General features: G+C 46.2%; 1 protein-coding gene across 1 annotated transcript in view; it reads right to left on the bottom strand.

The window, feature by feature from the left end:
* LOC116982112 (supervillin-like) overlaps nucleotides 1-17146 on the bottom strand; it is a 199414-nt gene that overhangs the window by 22223 nt on the left and 160045 nt on the right. Inside the window, exons 26-28 of the mRNA XM_033035437.1 lie at nucleotides 13698-13974; nucleotides 9000-9154; nucleotides 2645-2747 (exon numbers count right to left, since the gene is read on the bottom strand). Coding sequence (XP_032891328.1) covers nucleotides 2645-2747; nucleotides 9000-9154; nucleotides 13698-13974 — 535 coding nt within the window. The remainder of the gene's footprint in view (nucleotides 1-2644; nucleotides 2748-8999; nucleotides 9155-13697; nucleotides 13975-17146) is intronic.

Here is a 17146-nt window from a genome sequence, read left to right on the forward strand (position 1 = left end):
CAAAGTGCAAGCGTTACTGTAACGTGATCCCCACAGTAATACACGCTGAAGAGCTGGGGGATGCCAAGCTGGCCATCCGCGAGTCACGGCTCCAGGCGGAAGAGGGCTCTGCCCGAGACGGCTGCCTGCCCCTTTTCCGGGGTTACTTCCGCACCCAGGTAGTAGTGGAGAGGGACTAGGCGCTGTCCACAGGCGCCCTGGAGGATTTCCAGGACCATTGAGCATAATCCTTCCATAATAAGGATGGGGAAATTGTTATTTAAGAATATTTATTTTACTTGTACTATGGAGGAGGGATTTGTTTTGAATTATTTAGTATTGTAAATACTTGAATAAATCTATTTTTGGTTTAAACAAAAGAGCAGGGGAATTGTCCCCGATGTCATTGATTAATTGATTGATACTTTATTAACACGTGTGATACGTCACAGTGAAATTCTGTGTTTTGCATTCCTTACACAAGGTATGCAAAGAGTCGCCACGTATAGGACGCCAACTATACTTGATGATAACGATGATAACATCCGTAAAATAGGCTGTACGGCAATTCATTCCTTCACTGTGTGTGGGATTACAATCTTACTGACAGCTGCAGAATGCAAAAGGAGCTAAAAGCTAATGAAACATAATTGTTCTTTCTTATGTCCTCTGGATACTTTCAAGAGAGAGCTAAATAGGTCTCTTAAAGATAGCAGAGTCAGGGGATATGGAGAGAAGGCAGGAACTGATTGGGGATGATCAGCCATGATCACATTGAATGGCGGCGCTAGCTCAAAGGGCCGAATGGTCTACTCCTGCACCTATTGTCTATTGTTTATAGTGCATATCACAGATCAATCTCTCCACCATCAACTCCATATGCACTTCACACTGCCCACATAATCAAAGACCATTTTCATCCCTGCCATTCCCCCTTCATCCCTCTCCCAGAAGATATAAAAGCATGAAAGCAAGTATCATCACTCTCCTTCAGCAAGGCCAGCAACATAAACAAGGACGAGTCTCACCCCCAGTCACCCCCGCATCTCCCCTCTCCCATCAAGCAAGAGGTACAGAAGTGAGAAAACACACATCTCCAGGTTCAGGGAGTTTCTTCCCAGCTGTCATCAGTCAATCGAACCATCTAACAACAACTACAGAGCTGTTCTGAGCTGGCATCTCTCATTGGAAGCCCTCGGATATCTTTAATTGGAGTTTACTGAATTTTTGGGATCTTGCACAATATGTTAACCCTTTTACCCTGTATATTGTGCACAACACGAGTGTAATCATGTATAGTCTTTCCGTTGGCTGGAATGTAACAAAAAGCCTTTCACTGTGCCTCGGTATGCGTGACAATAAACTAAACTAAACTAAATTAATCTAAACAAAACGCCAGAATTAGGAACATCTTCATCCCCACTGAACAGTTCTCCCATAGCAGAAGCGCCCACGTCGCGGGGCTGGAAACTGGAAGTATCCTGAGCTAATTCTGCTACTACCATCATCTATTGTGACAAGTGATAGCTCCCACTGATTGTCGCCGGAAGCTTGCATCGTTTTCAGGACAGACGATAACATTTGAAACACGGACGATGGGCACAAAAGAAGAAGAAGTTCTCCCATAAGGTAGTGTGTGATCTTCCAACCTACCTCATTGTGCACCTTGCACTTTTTCACTGTAACAATACTAAAGAAAGATTTTCCATGGTCATGGTTTTTACTGAGCAACTGGATGCAAAAGGAAACTCCATGTCAGTGAAGCTGATTATATGGGGAAATGGGGAATATAAATAAGAAAAACAAGAGTGTTCAGAGATATAGGTAGAGAGCTGCTCTCTAAATAAATGCAACATAAATGGATGAGAGAAAATAGAGATCAAATTTTTTTTTCCTGATGCAATCATGAGAGGTTAGAGCATGTGAGACACATATAATCAGCTTGTATGCACTAACACACAGTTTATAAAGTCAGACCAAGAGACCATTACCATTGTGCTCAAACACATAGTTATCTAAAGGGAGGACTGTTCCTATTCATAATATTATCATAATTCTTGTATTTTATTTATTTATAAAGTCTTTCTTTGGTCGAACAGAGTCCATTTCCTGTTCTTCCCTGAAAACTTCAAATTCCTCAGAGTCAATATCACCAAAAACTTACCCTATTGAACCAAGACCAAGAAAGCCACCCTTCCTAAGAAGGCTTAGGATCTCACAAACTAACCTCCCTTCTATTGACGCCATTTATACCTTGCGCTGCCTCGGCAAGGCCAGCAGCATAATCAAGGACGAGTCGCACCCCTCTTCTCCCCTCTCCCATCAGTCAAAAGGTACAGAAGTGCGAAAACGCACACCTCCAGATTCAGGGACAATTTCTTCCCAGCTGTATCAGGCAACTGAATCATCCTACCACAACCAGAGAGCAGTCCTGAGCTACTATCTACCTCATTGGTGACCCTCAGACTTTGCTGGCTTTACCTTGCACTAAACGTTATTCTCTTATCATGTATCTATTCACTATACATGGCTCGATTGTAATCATGTATTGTCTTTCTGCTGCATGGATAGCACGCAACAAAAGCTTTTCATTGTACCTCGGTACACATGACAATAAATTAAACTGTTATAAACCAACTCCTGATCAAAAGTTTGCAATACAAACCTTGTGGTGTTCTTGTTTTATCCCTCCAGCCAGAGTGAATGATCATTCCACCATGGAACAGCTGCAGAAAGCAGGGCGGCTCCTTTCCCTGTGACACAAGCACCTAGGAAACAGCACCAACATTAATTAACCCTTCATTAACTAACCTGGCATTTCCTCTCAGCAACTCTGCATTAACTAAGAGATTTTGCATCAAGAATTGGCAGCACAGTGGCGGATTGGTATCGCTGCTGCCTCACAGCGCCAGAGACCCAGGTTCGAGCTTGAGTTCGGGTGCTACTTGTGTGGTGTTTGTACATTATATCCCTGTGACCATATGGGTTTTCTCTGGGTGTGCTAGTTTCTACCCACATCCCAAAGACAAGCAGCTTTGTATGTTATTTGGCTTCTGTAAATTGTCCCTAGCGTGTAGGATTTGAAAGTGGGATAACACTGAACTAGTGTACAGGTGATCGATGTTCGCCATGGACTCAGTGAGCTGAAGCCAGTTTCCACGCTGTATCTCCAAACTAAACTAAACTGAAAGTGACAAGTTCAAGTTCAAGTTCAAGTGAGTTTATTGTCATTTATCCCTGATCGGACAATGAAATTCTTGCTTTGCTTCAGCACACAGAACATAATAGGCATTGACTACAAAACACATTAATAAATAAACTGAGAAAGTGCAAATAACAGATAATGGGTTATTAATGTTCAGAGTTTTGTCCGAGCCAGGTTTAATAGCATAGACAACATAGAGAACTGAAAATAATGATGGTGTCCGGTTACAGACTGCATTTCTAATGTACGGCTCATTGTGTAGCATCTATGGAACAGAATGAGGAATGAAGATCGGCAACAATGCAACTCTGGCCTCTGATTCCCCGTACTTCACACGTTGTCTATAGACTGAAGTGTTTTATTTGTCTTATCAGATCAGCATTCCCATCAACGTCATTCCTTCACCTCCTGCAACTTATTCTCCCTCACATAGCCAACTTTCCCAATTTCCCCTCCAATCACTTACTGTAGACCCAGGCTAATTTACAGCAGGGGAATGAATGTAAGGGGTTAAAACATGACTTTCAGCTAAAATTCAGTTGTTTGCTGAGCAAGCAGGCTCACTTACAAAACAATTAAGTGCTTAGGAAAATAATTGGGCTCCCTTGGAAGAAGCAGTAAATCATGAGGCCACTCAAGCAGCTCCAAGGACACTGTAATAAGATTAGATCAATCTTTTCTTTCCGGAGACAACTGAGCCTTGCTCTGTTCCTGGTGTCATGAATAACCTGGTTTGTATTGGGGGAGATAGCTTCTTTTAACACAATCGACTGCTGTTTGTAGATTTGTGAAGGAGTGCAGGCTCATTGGGTACACGAGTGAATGCTGTGAGCAAACTCACTGAACTTCTCATCGTTGCCTTGACTCGAGTCTCCTGATCAAGCCGGCAGTGAAGAAAGCGAATGGTATGTTAGCTTTCATAGCAAAAGGATTTGAGTATAGGAGCAGGGAGGTTCTACTGCAGTTGTACAGGGTCTTGGTGAGACCACACCTGGAGTATTACGTACAGTTTTGGTCTCCAAATCTGAGGAAGGACTATTGCCATAGAGGGAGTGCAGAGAAGGTTCACCAGACTGATTACTGGGATGTCAGGACTGTCTTATGAAGAAAGACTGGATAGACTTGGTTTATACTCTCTAGAATTTAGGAGATTGAGAGGGGATCTTATAGAAACTTACAACATTCTTAAGGGGTTGGACAGGCTAGATGCAGGAAGATTGTTCCCGATGTTGGGGAAGTCCAGGACAAGGGGTCACAGCTTAAGGATAAGGGAGAAATCCTTTAAAACCGAGATGAGAAAAACTTTTTTCACACAGAGAGTGGTGAATCTCTGGAACTCTCTGCCACAGAGGGTAGTTGAGGCCAGTTCATTGGCTATATTTAAGAGGGAGTTAGATGTGGCCTTTGTGGCTAAGGGGATCAGAGGGTATGGAGAGAAGGCAGGTACGGGATACTGAGTTGGATGATCAGCCATGATCATATTGAATGGCGGTGCAGGCTTGAAGGGCCGAATGGCCTACTCCTGCACCTAATTTCTATGTTTCTATGTAAACAGGAGTTCCCACATTCAGTCGAGGGAAGTGTGCAGCTCGCTCTTTTATTGCTGCTTTTATTGTTGTGTTAACAAATGTTTCAATTATAATTTTATATGTTCAAAGTGTTCTTGCTCCATCATTGATCCAAATCCTTGAAACCTGCTTGATTGATTAAAAGCTACAGCATGGAAACGGGCCCTTCGGCCCACCGAACATATGCCGACCATCGATCACCGTTCACCATAGGAAAGGTTTAGAGGCATGTGGGCCTAATGCAGGCAAATAGCATAGATGGGTCACCTTGGTCGGCATGAATGAATTGGGTCAAAGGGCCTGTTTCTATGCTGTATGACTATGACTCAAAGCTTAGTGTAAGGTCAAGGAACATGCTTTATCTTCTGGTTGAAAATTGCTGACATCAATCTTCAAAAAATTCAGTTCAAATCCATTGCTCCCATTTGTTTGGAGAGCAATAAAAAATATGTGCAGGAGGAGGCCATTCGGCCCTTCGAACCAGCACCACCATTCATTGTGATCATGGCTGATCGTCCCCAATCAATAACCCGTGCCTGCATTCTCCCCATATCCCTTGATTCCACTAGCCCCTAGAGCTCTATCTAACTCTCTTAAATCCATCCAGTGATTTGGCCTCCACTGCCCTCTGTGGCAGGGAATTCCTTGCCACAGAGGGCAGTGGAGGCCAAATGATTGTGGATAATGTGCGATGACCTTTAAGGGCCTGTCCTACTTACATGACTTTTTCGGCGACTGCCAGCACCCGTCATAGGTCATTGCAGGTTGCCGAAACTTTCAAGTTGAAAATTTAGAAATGACCAGAAAGACGCTACGACTCTTTGAGCGACTGAGGAGACTACTCACGACCATAAAGGCGACACCCTGGCGACATGTCACGGGGTGAAGCCTGTATGGCTGTGAGTAGTCGCCCAAAGAGTCGTACCTTGTTCTGGTCGCCGCTGGATTTTAAACATGTTGAAAATTTCGGCAACCTGCAATGACCTATGACGGGTGCCGACAGTCGCCGAAAAAGTCATGTAAGTAGGACAGGCCCTTTACACTTCCTTAAAGTCCAGTGGGTCTCTGGAATATATATATGTATGAGGATATTAGGTATATTAGGTGAGGAAGGTTCTCGACCCGAAACATCACCCATCCCTTCTCTCCAGAGATGCTGCCTGTCCCATTGAGTTACTTCAGCTTTATGTGTATATCTTCGATTTAAACCAGCATCTGCAGTTCCTTCTTATACATAATTAAATATAACTCAGGTGTCAGCCTTCCCTTATCAAATACTATGTTGATATTCCTTGATAACCTTCCCTGGTGAGGACAACACTGAACGAATATGCCACAGTCGTTACAGACTTCATAAAGAAATGTGTGGAGGACTGCATCCCTACAAAAACCATCCGAGTGTTTCCCAATCAGAAACCTTGGATGAACTTTGAGATCCGCACTCTCCTGAAGTCCAGACACAGGGCATTCACCTCCAATGATATAGTGGCCTACATGAAGACCAGATACGACCTTGGTAAGGCCATCAAAAAGGCCAAAAGGGACTTCTGCTCCAAACTGGAGGACGAGACAGATGTTCGGCAGCTGTGGCAGGGTCTGAATGCAATCACCTCCTACAAGGCAAAACCAGGAGGCAGCTCGAATGCCGGTGTAACATCACTCCCTGACGAGCTCAATGCGTTTTACGCACGCTTTGACAGGGAGAATACTGATGTGCCTTCCCGATCCCCCATTCGCTGCGATGGCATTTCAGTCTCAGTCACAGAGGCCGATGTCAGGAAATCCTTCAGAGGGGTGAACCCCCGAAAAGCACCTGGTCCTGATGGTATACCCGGTCGTGTTCTAAAAACCTGTGCGGACCAACTGGCGGGAGTTTTTACGGACATTTTCAACCTCTCACTTCTGAGGTCTGAGGTCCCCACCTGCTTTAAAAGGGCATCAATTATACCGGTGCCCAAGAAGAGTAAGGTGACATGCCTCAATGACTATCGACCAGTGGCACTAACGCCGGTGGTGATGAAGTGCTTTGAGAGGTTGATCATGGAGCAAATCAACTCCTACATCGACAAAAACCTGGACCCACTGCAGTTCGCGTACCGCCACAACAGATCAACGGTGGATGCGATCTCGCTGGCCCTCCACTCCGCACTGGACCACTTGGACAACAAAAACTCATATGTCAGGCTGTTATTCATTGATTACAGCTCGGCATTTAACACAATCATCCCCTCCAAACTGGCTACCAAACTCGCAGAACTGGGTCTCTGCGCATCCCTCTGCAACTGGATCCTCGACTTCCTCGTCCACAGACCACAGTCTGTTCGTATTGGTGGAAGTGTGTCAGCCTCAATAACAATCAGCACGGGAGCACCTCAAGGCTGCGTGCTCAGCCCCCTGCTGTACTCACTCTATACCCATGACTGCGTAGCGAACCACAGTGCGAATTCCATCATCAAGTTCGCTGACGACACCACTATTGTGGGGCGTATCACTGATGGGGATGAGTCAGAGTACAGAAGAGAGATCGAGCAACTGTCCATATGGTGCCAGCGCAATAACCTGGCCCTCAACACCAGGAAAACCACGGAACTGATTGTGGACTTTGGAAGGAGTAGGAGGGGGACCCACAGCCCCATTTATATCAACGGGTCGATGGTTGAAAGGGTCAAGAACTTCAAATTCCTGGGCGTGCACATCTCTGAAGATCTTTCCTGGTCCGAGAACACTAACGCAATTATCAAAAAAGCTCATCAGCGCCTCTACTTCCTGAGAAGATTACGGAGAGTCGGATTGTCAAGGAAGACTCTCTCTAACTTCTACAGGTGCACAGTCGAGAGCATGCTGACCGGTTGCATCGTGGCTTGGTTCGGCAATTTGAGCGCCCTGGAGAGGAAAAGACTACAAAAAGTAGTAAACACTGCCCAGTCCATCATCGGCTCTGACCTTCCTTCCATCGAGGGGATTTATCGCAGACGCTGCCTCAAAAAGGCTGGCAGTATCATCAAAGACCCACACCATCCTGGCCACACACTCATCTCCCTGCTACCTTCAGGTAGAAGGTACAGGAGCCTGAAGACTGCAACAACCAGGTTCAGGAATAGCTACTTCCCCTCAGCCATCAGGCTATTAAACCTGGCTCGGACAAAACTCTGATTATTAGCAACCACTTTCTGTTATTTGCACTACCAGTTTATTTATTCATGTGTGTATATATTTATATCATGGTATATGGACACATTTATCTGTTTTGTAGTAAATGCCTACTATTTGCTGTGTGCTTAAGCAAAACAAGAATTTCATTGTCCTATACAGGGACACATGACAATACACTCACTTGAACTTGACTTCTACAGCCTTTGGAAAGAACACATTAGTTAGGCATGAACAATATGCCTCCAATCCTATCATTTTCCAAGTCAGAGTTGGAAACAGACCCCTCGGCCCACCTTGCACACCCTGACCAACATGTCCCATCTACATTAGTCCCACCTGCCTGCCTTTGGCCCATATGGCTCCAAACTTGGCCTATCCATGTAGCTGTCCAAATGTTTGTTAATAGTTGCGATGCCACCTGTCTCAACTACCTTCTCTGGCAGCTCGGTCCACACACTGCCACCCTTTGTCTGAAAACGTTACTCCTCAGGTTCCCATTAAATCTTTCCCCTCATCGTAAACTCATGTTCTCGATTCCTCCATACTGGGCAAAGGACTCTATGTATTTACCCAATCTATTCCTCTCATGATATTGTACACCTCTATAAGACCATCCCATATCCTCATGCGCTCCAAATATAGGATAACATGTCACAGGAATGAACTGACTCAAGAGCTGACATCCCTACAACACCGGTACAGTGGCGCAGTGGTAGAGTTGCTGTCTTGTATGGAGTTTGTATGTTCTCCCTGTGACCTGCGTGGGTTTTGTCCAGGATCTCCGGATTCCTCCCACACTCCAAAGATGTACAGGTTTGTAGGTTAACTGGCTTAGTATCATTCTAAATTGTCTCCAGTATGTATAGGATAGTGTTAGTGTGCGGGGATCGCTGGTCGGCGTGGACTGAGTGGGCCGAAGCTCTGCGCTGTATCTCTAAACTAAACTAAACCTCCTCACTTCACCTTCCCATTCACGTGTCCCTTTCTCCTTCACTTCTGATTGTGTCCTTACAGACCCCCAGACGTTCACCTCTTTGAATCCCCATCACCAGACCACATCAAGATAGATCAGATGCACATGGATGTCATCCTACCTGTGCTTCTCTGTCCTTGCCCAGCTCCACAGTCATCAGTGCCGAGGCACCTTTGCCACTGATGCTCGACTGAGTGCCCTGCCAGAAGAAATAGGCAGATCGTTCCTTCCCAGAACCGGAGCAGCTCAGCTGGTCTGGTGTCTGTCGCTTCGCCACTGCAGGAAAATACAGATATCCAAAGTGCATGAGACTGAAACGTTATAGTAGAGCAGGCTGACCCCGACCTAAATCTCCATATCAAGGACTGGCTCCACCTAGATCAGATCCGCAGATCAGTATTGCGGCACGGTGGCGCAGCGGTAGAGTTGCTGCACTACAGCACCAGCCACCTAGGTTTGATCCTGACTACGGGTGCTGTCTGTACGGAGTTTGTATATTCTCCCCTTGACCGTGTGGGTTTTCTCCGGGTGCTCCGGTTCCCCCCCATACTCCAAAGATGTGCGGGTGTGTAGGTTACTTGGCTTCAGTAAAATACTGTAAATTGTCCCTAGTGTGTAGGATAGTGCTAGTGTACCGGGATCGCTGGTCGGCATGGACTCGGTGGGCTGAAGAGCCTGTTTCCGTGCTGTTTCTCAAAAATCTAAAGATCCTAAAGTATTTTGTGAAACCTCATGCTTCTGTTACTCTATAGCCAAGAAGATGGAGATGAATTTGGACAACCGTACCTTCAGAATCTTTACTACATCTCTACTGCGTTGTGTGCTGTAAACTGTGATGTGTTGATGACAACCCTTACACTACACAGGCACAGGGAACCCAGATATATTCTGGCCCTGTTCTACACCAGTGCAGGTGGAGCATGCAGAATCTCTCTGGCAACACCAGCTTTGAGAGAGGGCCCTCCCTTGAACAATGATCCTCCCTGAGGGACCACAGAGAGAGGACCAGTCCCACCTTTCCGTGATCATCGTTACTTATTTGCATATCTTTCATTCATTTGTTCTATATCACTCTGTATCACCGTCTATATCTCTTGCTTACCTTTCCCCTGACTCTCAGTCTGAAGAAGGGTCTCGACCCGAAATGTCACCTATTCCTTCAGTCCATAGATGCTGCCTAACCTGCTGAGTTTCTCCAGCTTTTTGTCTACCAGCTTTTTGGATCTATCTTTAGTCACTAAAGATAATAGTGCATTGGCTGTAATAAACACAGCAAGAACAGGCAGTATCAATAAAGAAAGATTAAAAAAACTTGAACACTTCCTCTCTCAACATGTTGCGACCCTTGAGACACAATATTGAATGTAACAGTTTCAGGATGACATCTTTTTTCCACATATGCTATGTCTTCCAGTTTCAATTTGTTCCTTTCTTTTCCCTGAAGTCTCCAGCTACTGGTTCTTGAGGACTTGGGTCTATTACAAGCATTCCCTCTATTCCTTCCACTTTCAACAATTTAAACTTGCTTTCACATTGTTCCAGTTGTCATTGGCCAGAAATGTTGTCCCTGTTCCTCTTCCACAGATGCTGCCGGACCTACTGGGTGTTTTTATTTTGCTATTTTCTACCATACCGCTTATAATCTGGCAGCAACATGTTTAGGCTAAAATTTGCATGCAGTGTCAGTCGAATGATTTCTGCAAATACAACGCTAAAAATTATTGCAATTCTCACAAACCTCCAGAACAAACCCTTCTGCCACTCAATCATCAATAAATCAGATTCCGGTTAGCTTGTTGTCATCTCGACCTGTGTAATGACATTCCGTGTCACATGAAGTCTATAGAGTAAGCAGTATATATAGAGTCACGGGGCATGGAAACGGGCCCTCCTCACCCAAGCCAGCCTAGATGTCCCATTTAAGCTACCTACTTCTATTTGCCAGCATTTGGTCCACAGCCCACTAAACCTTTACTGTCCATGTACCTGTCCAAATGCCTTTCAAATGCTAATATAGTACCTGCCTCCTCTGGCAGTAACTACCTCCCTGGCAGTTAATTGGATTTACCCATCACCCTTTCTGTGACAAAGTTAAGGCCCTGTCCCACCTTCCCGAGTTACTCACAAACTCTCCCGAGTTTTCCCCTTGATTCGATCTCGGAAAATTACGGTAATAGCCACTCGTAGGTTCTCTCTGCTATTTTTTTAACTCATTGACATTTTTCAACATGTTGAAAAAACGGCCCGACTTACCTGATGCCCCGAGTTCCTACAGCTGGCATTACGAGCAGCTACGAAACATCTACGGCCTCCCACGGCCTCCTACGAGCTCGCCACTGACATTCCCCGACATTCCCCAAGTTCGAATCAAGGGGAAAACTCGGGAGAGTTTGTGAGTAACTCGGGAAAGTGGGACAGGGCCTTTACCTGTCGAAAAAGCCCTGTAGCCCACTGCACCCACTGCACCCACCCACACACACTGTACCCACCCACACCCACTGCCCACTGCCCGCACCCACTGCACCCACCCAGACCCACTGCCCGCACCCACTGCACCCACCCAGACCCACTGCCCGCACCCACTGCACCCACCCAGACCCACTGCCCGCACCCAGACCCACTGCCCGCACCCGCACCCAGGCCCACTGCCCGCACCCACTGCACCCACCCAGATCCACTGCACCCACCCACACCCACTGCACCCAGACCCACTGCCCGCACCCGCACCCAGACCCACTGCCCGCACCCACTGCACCCACCCAGATCCACTGCACCCACCCACACCCACTGCACCCAGACCCACTGCCCCCACCCACTGCACCCACCCAGATCCACTGCACCCACCCACACCCACTGCCCGCACCCAGACCCACTGCCCGCACCCACTGCCCGCACCCAGACCCACTGCCCGCACCCAGACCCACTGCCCGCACCCACTGCACCCACCCAGACCCACTGCCCGCACCCAGACCCACTGCACCCACCCACTCCCACTGCCCGCACCCAGACCCACTGCCCGCACCCAGACCCACTGCCCGCACCCACTGCCCGCACCCAGACCCACTGCCTGCACCCAGACCCACTGCCCGCACCCACTGCCCGCACCCAGACCCACTGCCCGCACCCAGACCCAATGCGCCCACCCACTGCACCCACCCAGACCCACTGCCCGCACCCACACCCACTGCCCACTGCACCCACCCAGACCTATAGCCCACTGACCCTCTGAAGCCTCCGCCCTCCCAGAGCTGTTGCTACCACTGTTATTAGGCCAGTGAACTGACCTCATTAGCTCAAGGTGTAGCCGTGATCTCCCAATCTACCTGATGGCAGCACCTTGCTTGTTTTCTATCTGCATTTTCCTGTCACTTTATATCCTGCACTATATTATTATTGACCTCTATATTATTTTCTCTTTGCACTACCTGCTGTACTTGTGTATTCATGCCTGGTATGATTTGATTGGATAGCACACAAAGCTTTTCACTGTATCTCGGCAGGGGTGAACAATAAACCAACAACAGACTATCGAAGCTCGTTAATGTCCTATTGGTAAGGATGGAGTAAAACAAAAACAAACTGCTAGTTTCCCCAGGCTGAAGCTAATAAACCTCTCGTATAAAGGCTGTCATCTCCAGTTGGATGTTGACTGGTGCATGGACAGTTTCCCCTCCATTTTAAATAGCTTGTTTATTTTTGAGTCCTTCCCATGGAACTAATCAGGAAGACCATTGACTGCCTCCAAATGTGCCCCTGTCCTTTGTTAGATTGAATGAACTATTGGTAAATTGAAAGATCCAGCATGGAAACAGGCCATTCAGCCCACTGAGCCCACCCCAACCGCCAATCTCCTGATGAGACAAGTTCTATGTTATCCCACTTCCTCATCCACTCCCTGCACACTGGGGGCAATTTACAGAGGCCAATTAACCCACAAACCCACACGTCTTTGGGGTGTGGGAAGAAACTGGAGCACCCGGAGGAAGCCCATGCGGTTACAAGGAGAACACGCAAACTCCATACAGACAGCACCCGTAGCTAGGATGGAACCTGAGTCACTGGCGCTGTGAGGCCCCAGTGTACCACCCGTCGTAAAGTCATAGATCAAATAAAACCTAGTGTTGGAAATAACTAGGCACAGGAGGCTGAGGGCTGAACTTACACAGGTGCGTAAAATGATGAGGGGAATATAGGAATATCTTTGACCCAGAGTAGGGGCATCATGAACCAGAGGACGTAGACTGAAGGAGAGAGAGGAAACATTCAATAGAAACCTTAGACAGTGATGGGTATATGGAAGAAACGGCCAGAGGAGGGAGTTGAGGCAAGTACAATAACTACCTTCAAAACCAAGTACAATAACTACCTTCAGTTGTCCAGGTACATGGATGGGAAAGGTTGAGAGGGACATGGTCCAAATGTGAAGACGTGTGACTAGCTTTGATAGGGCATCTTGATTGGCATGGACGAGTTGGTGTGAAGGGCCTGTTTGTGTGCTGTATGGCTCTGCTAACGGGAAGAGAATGAGTGAATGAATGAATGAAAGTCCCTTGTACTGAGGGTACCTAGGTACTGTGAAGAGCTTTGTTTTACATACAGCCTGGGCAGTACACGTGTCGCCACATGTCTGGAGCTAACAAAGTTACAAAGTACCCAACACTCCCCCTGGAAGTCTCCCCCTGCCATGCTGGGACCCCTTAATTCTCAGCACACGCCCCCCCGAGCCAAGTCCCCCCCCCCCCCCCCCACCCTGCCAGGTGCCCCATTGTTGCACAGCAGATAACAAATGAGGGAGAGAAGGGGAGAGAGGTTGTTTTACCCAGACTGCTGACTGTATACTTCCACTGGATGACGTAGGTGTCCCCCTCATGGAACTGGCCGTAACTCTCCCTGGACAGCTCGCTGTGCTCAAACTCCTGAACGTGCCAGACTGCCACGTCCACGGTCTTCAGCTCGGACACCCTGCCATCGGCCATGTGCAGCAGCCCGTAGCCCCGCTGCACGTTCACCCCGTCTAGCACCGTCCCGCACGGCAGCTGCGGGGCTGCAAGCAGCAGCTTAGCGTCGTACGCCCGCAGCTCATTCTGGTTCTCCAGCTGCAACACAAAGTGAAGAAGAAGAAGGCCGTTACACTTGTGGTGACATTAACGCGGAGATGTAACACCAGAGACAGCTCCAACAAACCTCTTCAAAGATTCAATGATTCAATAATACTACGAGCTCCTACAAGTAAAAAGTAATGATTTTTTTCATCACAAGTATTTTTTTACTCGTGAAGTTTTTTCAACACTGAAAAATGTCCATGAGTAAAAAAATACTCGTGATGAAACAAAATTGTTACTTTTTACTCGTAGGAGCTCGTGAACATACTCGTGGAAGGTCGTAGGAGTTCGTAGAATACCACGAGTTTGATTTTTTTTTAAACTCGGAAGTGCTCTTGGGTGAACTCGCATCATGGGACAGGCCCTTAACAGTGCCTCCAATTGCCCCTTTTCCGGCGTTATGTCCATTCCCGGGTGATACTAGAGTGATTCCCGGGTGATACTACGCGCTGCCAACCGTCTGGGGCTTTCCGGGACTGTGGGGCTCCGTGTGGGATGGAAGTCATCCTCAATAAGGATTGTAACATGGTTGTATAACAGATTAGTTAGTTTATTTGTTTGTCTTGTATTATGCTGGTGGGTTTTGTTTTGTTTAATTTTATACTGTAAATATTATTGTAAATAATTGATTAAATATAATTGATTTAAAAAAACAAAAACAGTGTCTCCAACCAGCTTCACAGCCTGGAAAGTGCTTTAGGATATCCTGAGTTCATGAATCACACTAAATAATAGAAATGCTTCTCTTTTTGTAAAAGCATTTACATGATCAAAATTATGCCAGAGGACATAATAACTATATAGTATTTTTATAGCATATATTTATAAATATAGTACTGGCAATGCAAAAATTGATTTGCAATCGAGTTAGGAAACATTATAGAACTTGTGACAAAGAACAATCGCCATAAGTTCTATAATAATTCCCAACATTGTGAATCAATTTTTGTATAGCCAGTACTATATTTATAAATATACAGTATACTATAATAATAAAATATTTTAAACAATTTTTACTTTCAAATTCAAACATTATTAACTGGGCATTTTGTGCACAATGCTACTGTAGTGTCATAGAAACATAGAAAATAGGCGCATGGAGTAGGCCATTCGGCCCTTCGAGCCTGTACCGCCATTCAATATGATCATGGCTAATCATCCAATTCAGTATCCTGTACCTGCTTTCTCTCCATACCTCCTGATCCCTTTAGCCACAAGGGCCACATCTAACTCCCTCTTAAATATAGCCAATGAACTGGCCTCAACTACATTCTGTGGCATTAAAGATACATTGTGAAAACAGGCCCTTCGGCCCACCAAGTCTGCACTGACCAGCGATTCCCACACACTAGCATTGTCCTACAGGCTTGGGACAATTTACAATTTTTACTGAAGTCAATGAACCCACAAACCTCTACGTCTTTAGAGTGCGGGATGCGTTGTCATGCCGAGAACATGATATTTACAAAGCTAGAATGTAGAAACAAGGAACTGCAGATGCTAAGCAAAAGGACACAAAGTGCTAGAGTAACTCAGCAGGTCAGGCAGCATGTCTAGAGAACATGACCCAACCCAAAACATTGCCGAACCATGTTCTCCAGAGATGCTGCCTGACCTGTTGAATTACTCCAGCATTTACATCCATTTATAGACACAAGAAGCTGGAATAACTCAGCAGGACAGGCAGCATCTCTTGAGAGAAGGAATGGGTGACGCTTCGGGTCGAGACCCTTCTTCCATTTGTTTAGTCTTGTGCTGCTGCAGTAATTTGTAATGAAACAAATGTCATTGTTCTATTTCACCACATATGACAATGAACCACTCTTGACATACTTGTCCACCTTTGCAAACCTTTCCTTTCTTTGCTCATTGAAAATCTTTCTAACTAAAGTGTAGGAAGGAACTGCAGATGCGGGTTTAAACACAAAATAGACACAAAGTGCTGGAGTAACTCAGTGGGACAGGCAGCATCTCTGGAGAGAAGGAATGGTGACGTTTCAGGTCGAGAAGAAGGGTCTCAAAGGACCATATCAGACTGTTGATGAGTGGGAGTGGAGAGCATGGGGACCCATGGCACAATGGGTGGCAAATGTCTATATCTGAGAAATGAAGACATGATCCCTGACATTCATTTGTTTATTATTTTATTTTTAGTTTACCTTTTAGTTTTAAAGATACAACATGGAAACAGGTCCTTCGGCTCATCGAGTCGCAGGGTGAGGCCTGTATGGTCATGAGTAGCCGCCCAAAGAGTCGTTTGTGTTTAAGAAGGAACTGCAGATGCTGGAAAATCGAAGGTACACAAAAATGCTGGAGAAACTCAGCGGGTGCAGCAGCATCTATGGAGCGAAGGAAATAGGCAACGTTTCGGGCCGAAACCCTTCTTCAGCCCAAAGAATCATACCTTTTTCTGGTCGCCGCTGGATTTTCAACATGTTAAAAATATTCAGCCACCTGCTGCGACTATGACGGGTGCCGGCGGTCGCCGAAAAAAATCGCATTAGTAGGACAGGCCTTTAAGGTCATGGTGAAATATTTTTTAAATGGTGCAAAATTAGCATAATAGAATCATATAGTGTGGAAACTGGCCGAGCAGCCCAATTTACCCACACCGACCAACATGTTCCATCTACACTAGTCCCACCTGCCCGCATTTGGTCCATATCCCTCTAACCCTATCCTGTCCATCTACCTGTCTAAATGTTTCTTAATCATTGCAATAGTGCCTTTCTCAAGTACCTCCTCCGGCAGCTCGTTCCATACACCCACCACCCTTTGTGTAAAAACGTTACCCTTCGGGTTGCTAGTAAATCTTTCCCCCCTCACCTTAAACCCATGTCCTCAGGTTCTCGATTCCCCTACTCCAGGCAAGAAACTGTGCGTCCACCTGATCTATTCCTCTCATGATTTTCAACGCTAATTGAAAGGTTTTGGTGTTCAGAGGGACCTTGGTGTCCCTGCTCATACATCACGTAAGTTAACATGGAGTTACATGAAGGAATTAGTAAGACAAGTGGTATATTGACGTTTATTGCAGGGGAATTGAGTTTCAAGGACTTGCTCCAATTATCAAAAGCCTGGTGAGTGCATGTGGAACGTGATGTGCACGTCTGATAGCCATTTGGGACCTCGGGATGAAAGTTCTTCATCCAGAGGCCAGAAAATG

Source organism: Amblyraja radiata, chromosome 16 (assembly GCF_010909765.2).
Source record: "Amblyraja radiata isolate CabotCenter1 chromosome 16, sAmbRad1.1.pri, whole genome shotgun sequence".
In the NCBI taxonomy this organism is placed as follows: domain Eukaryota; kingdom Metazoa; phylum Chordata; class Chondrichthyes; order Rajiformes; family Rajidae; genus Amblyraja; species Amblyraja radiata.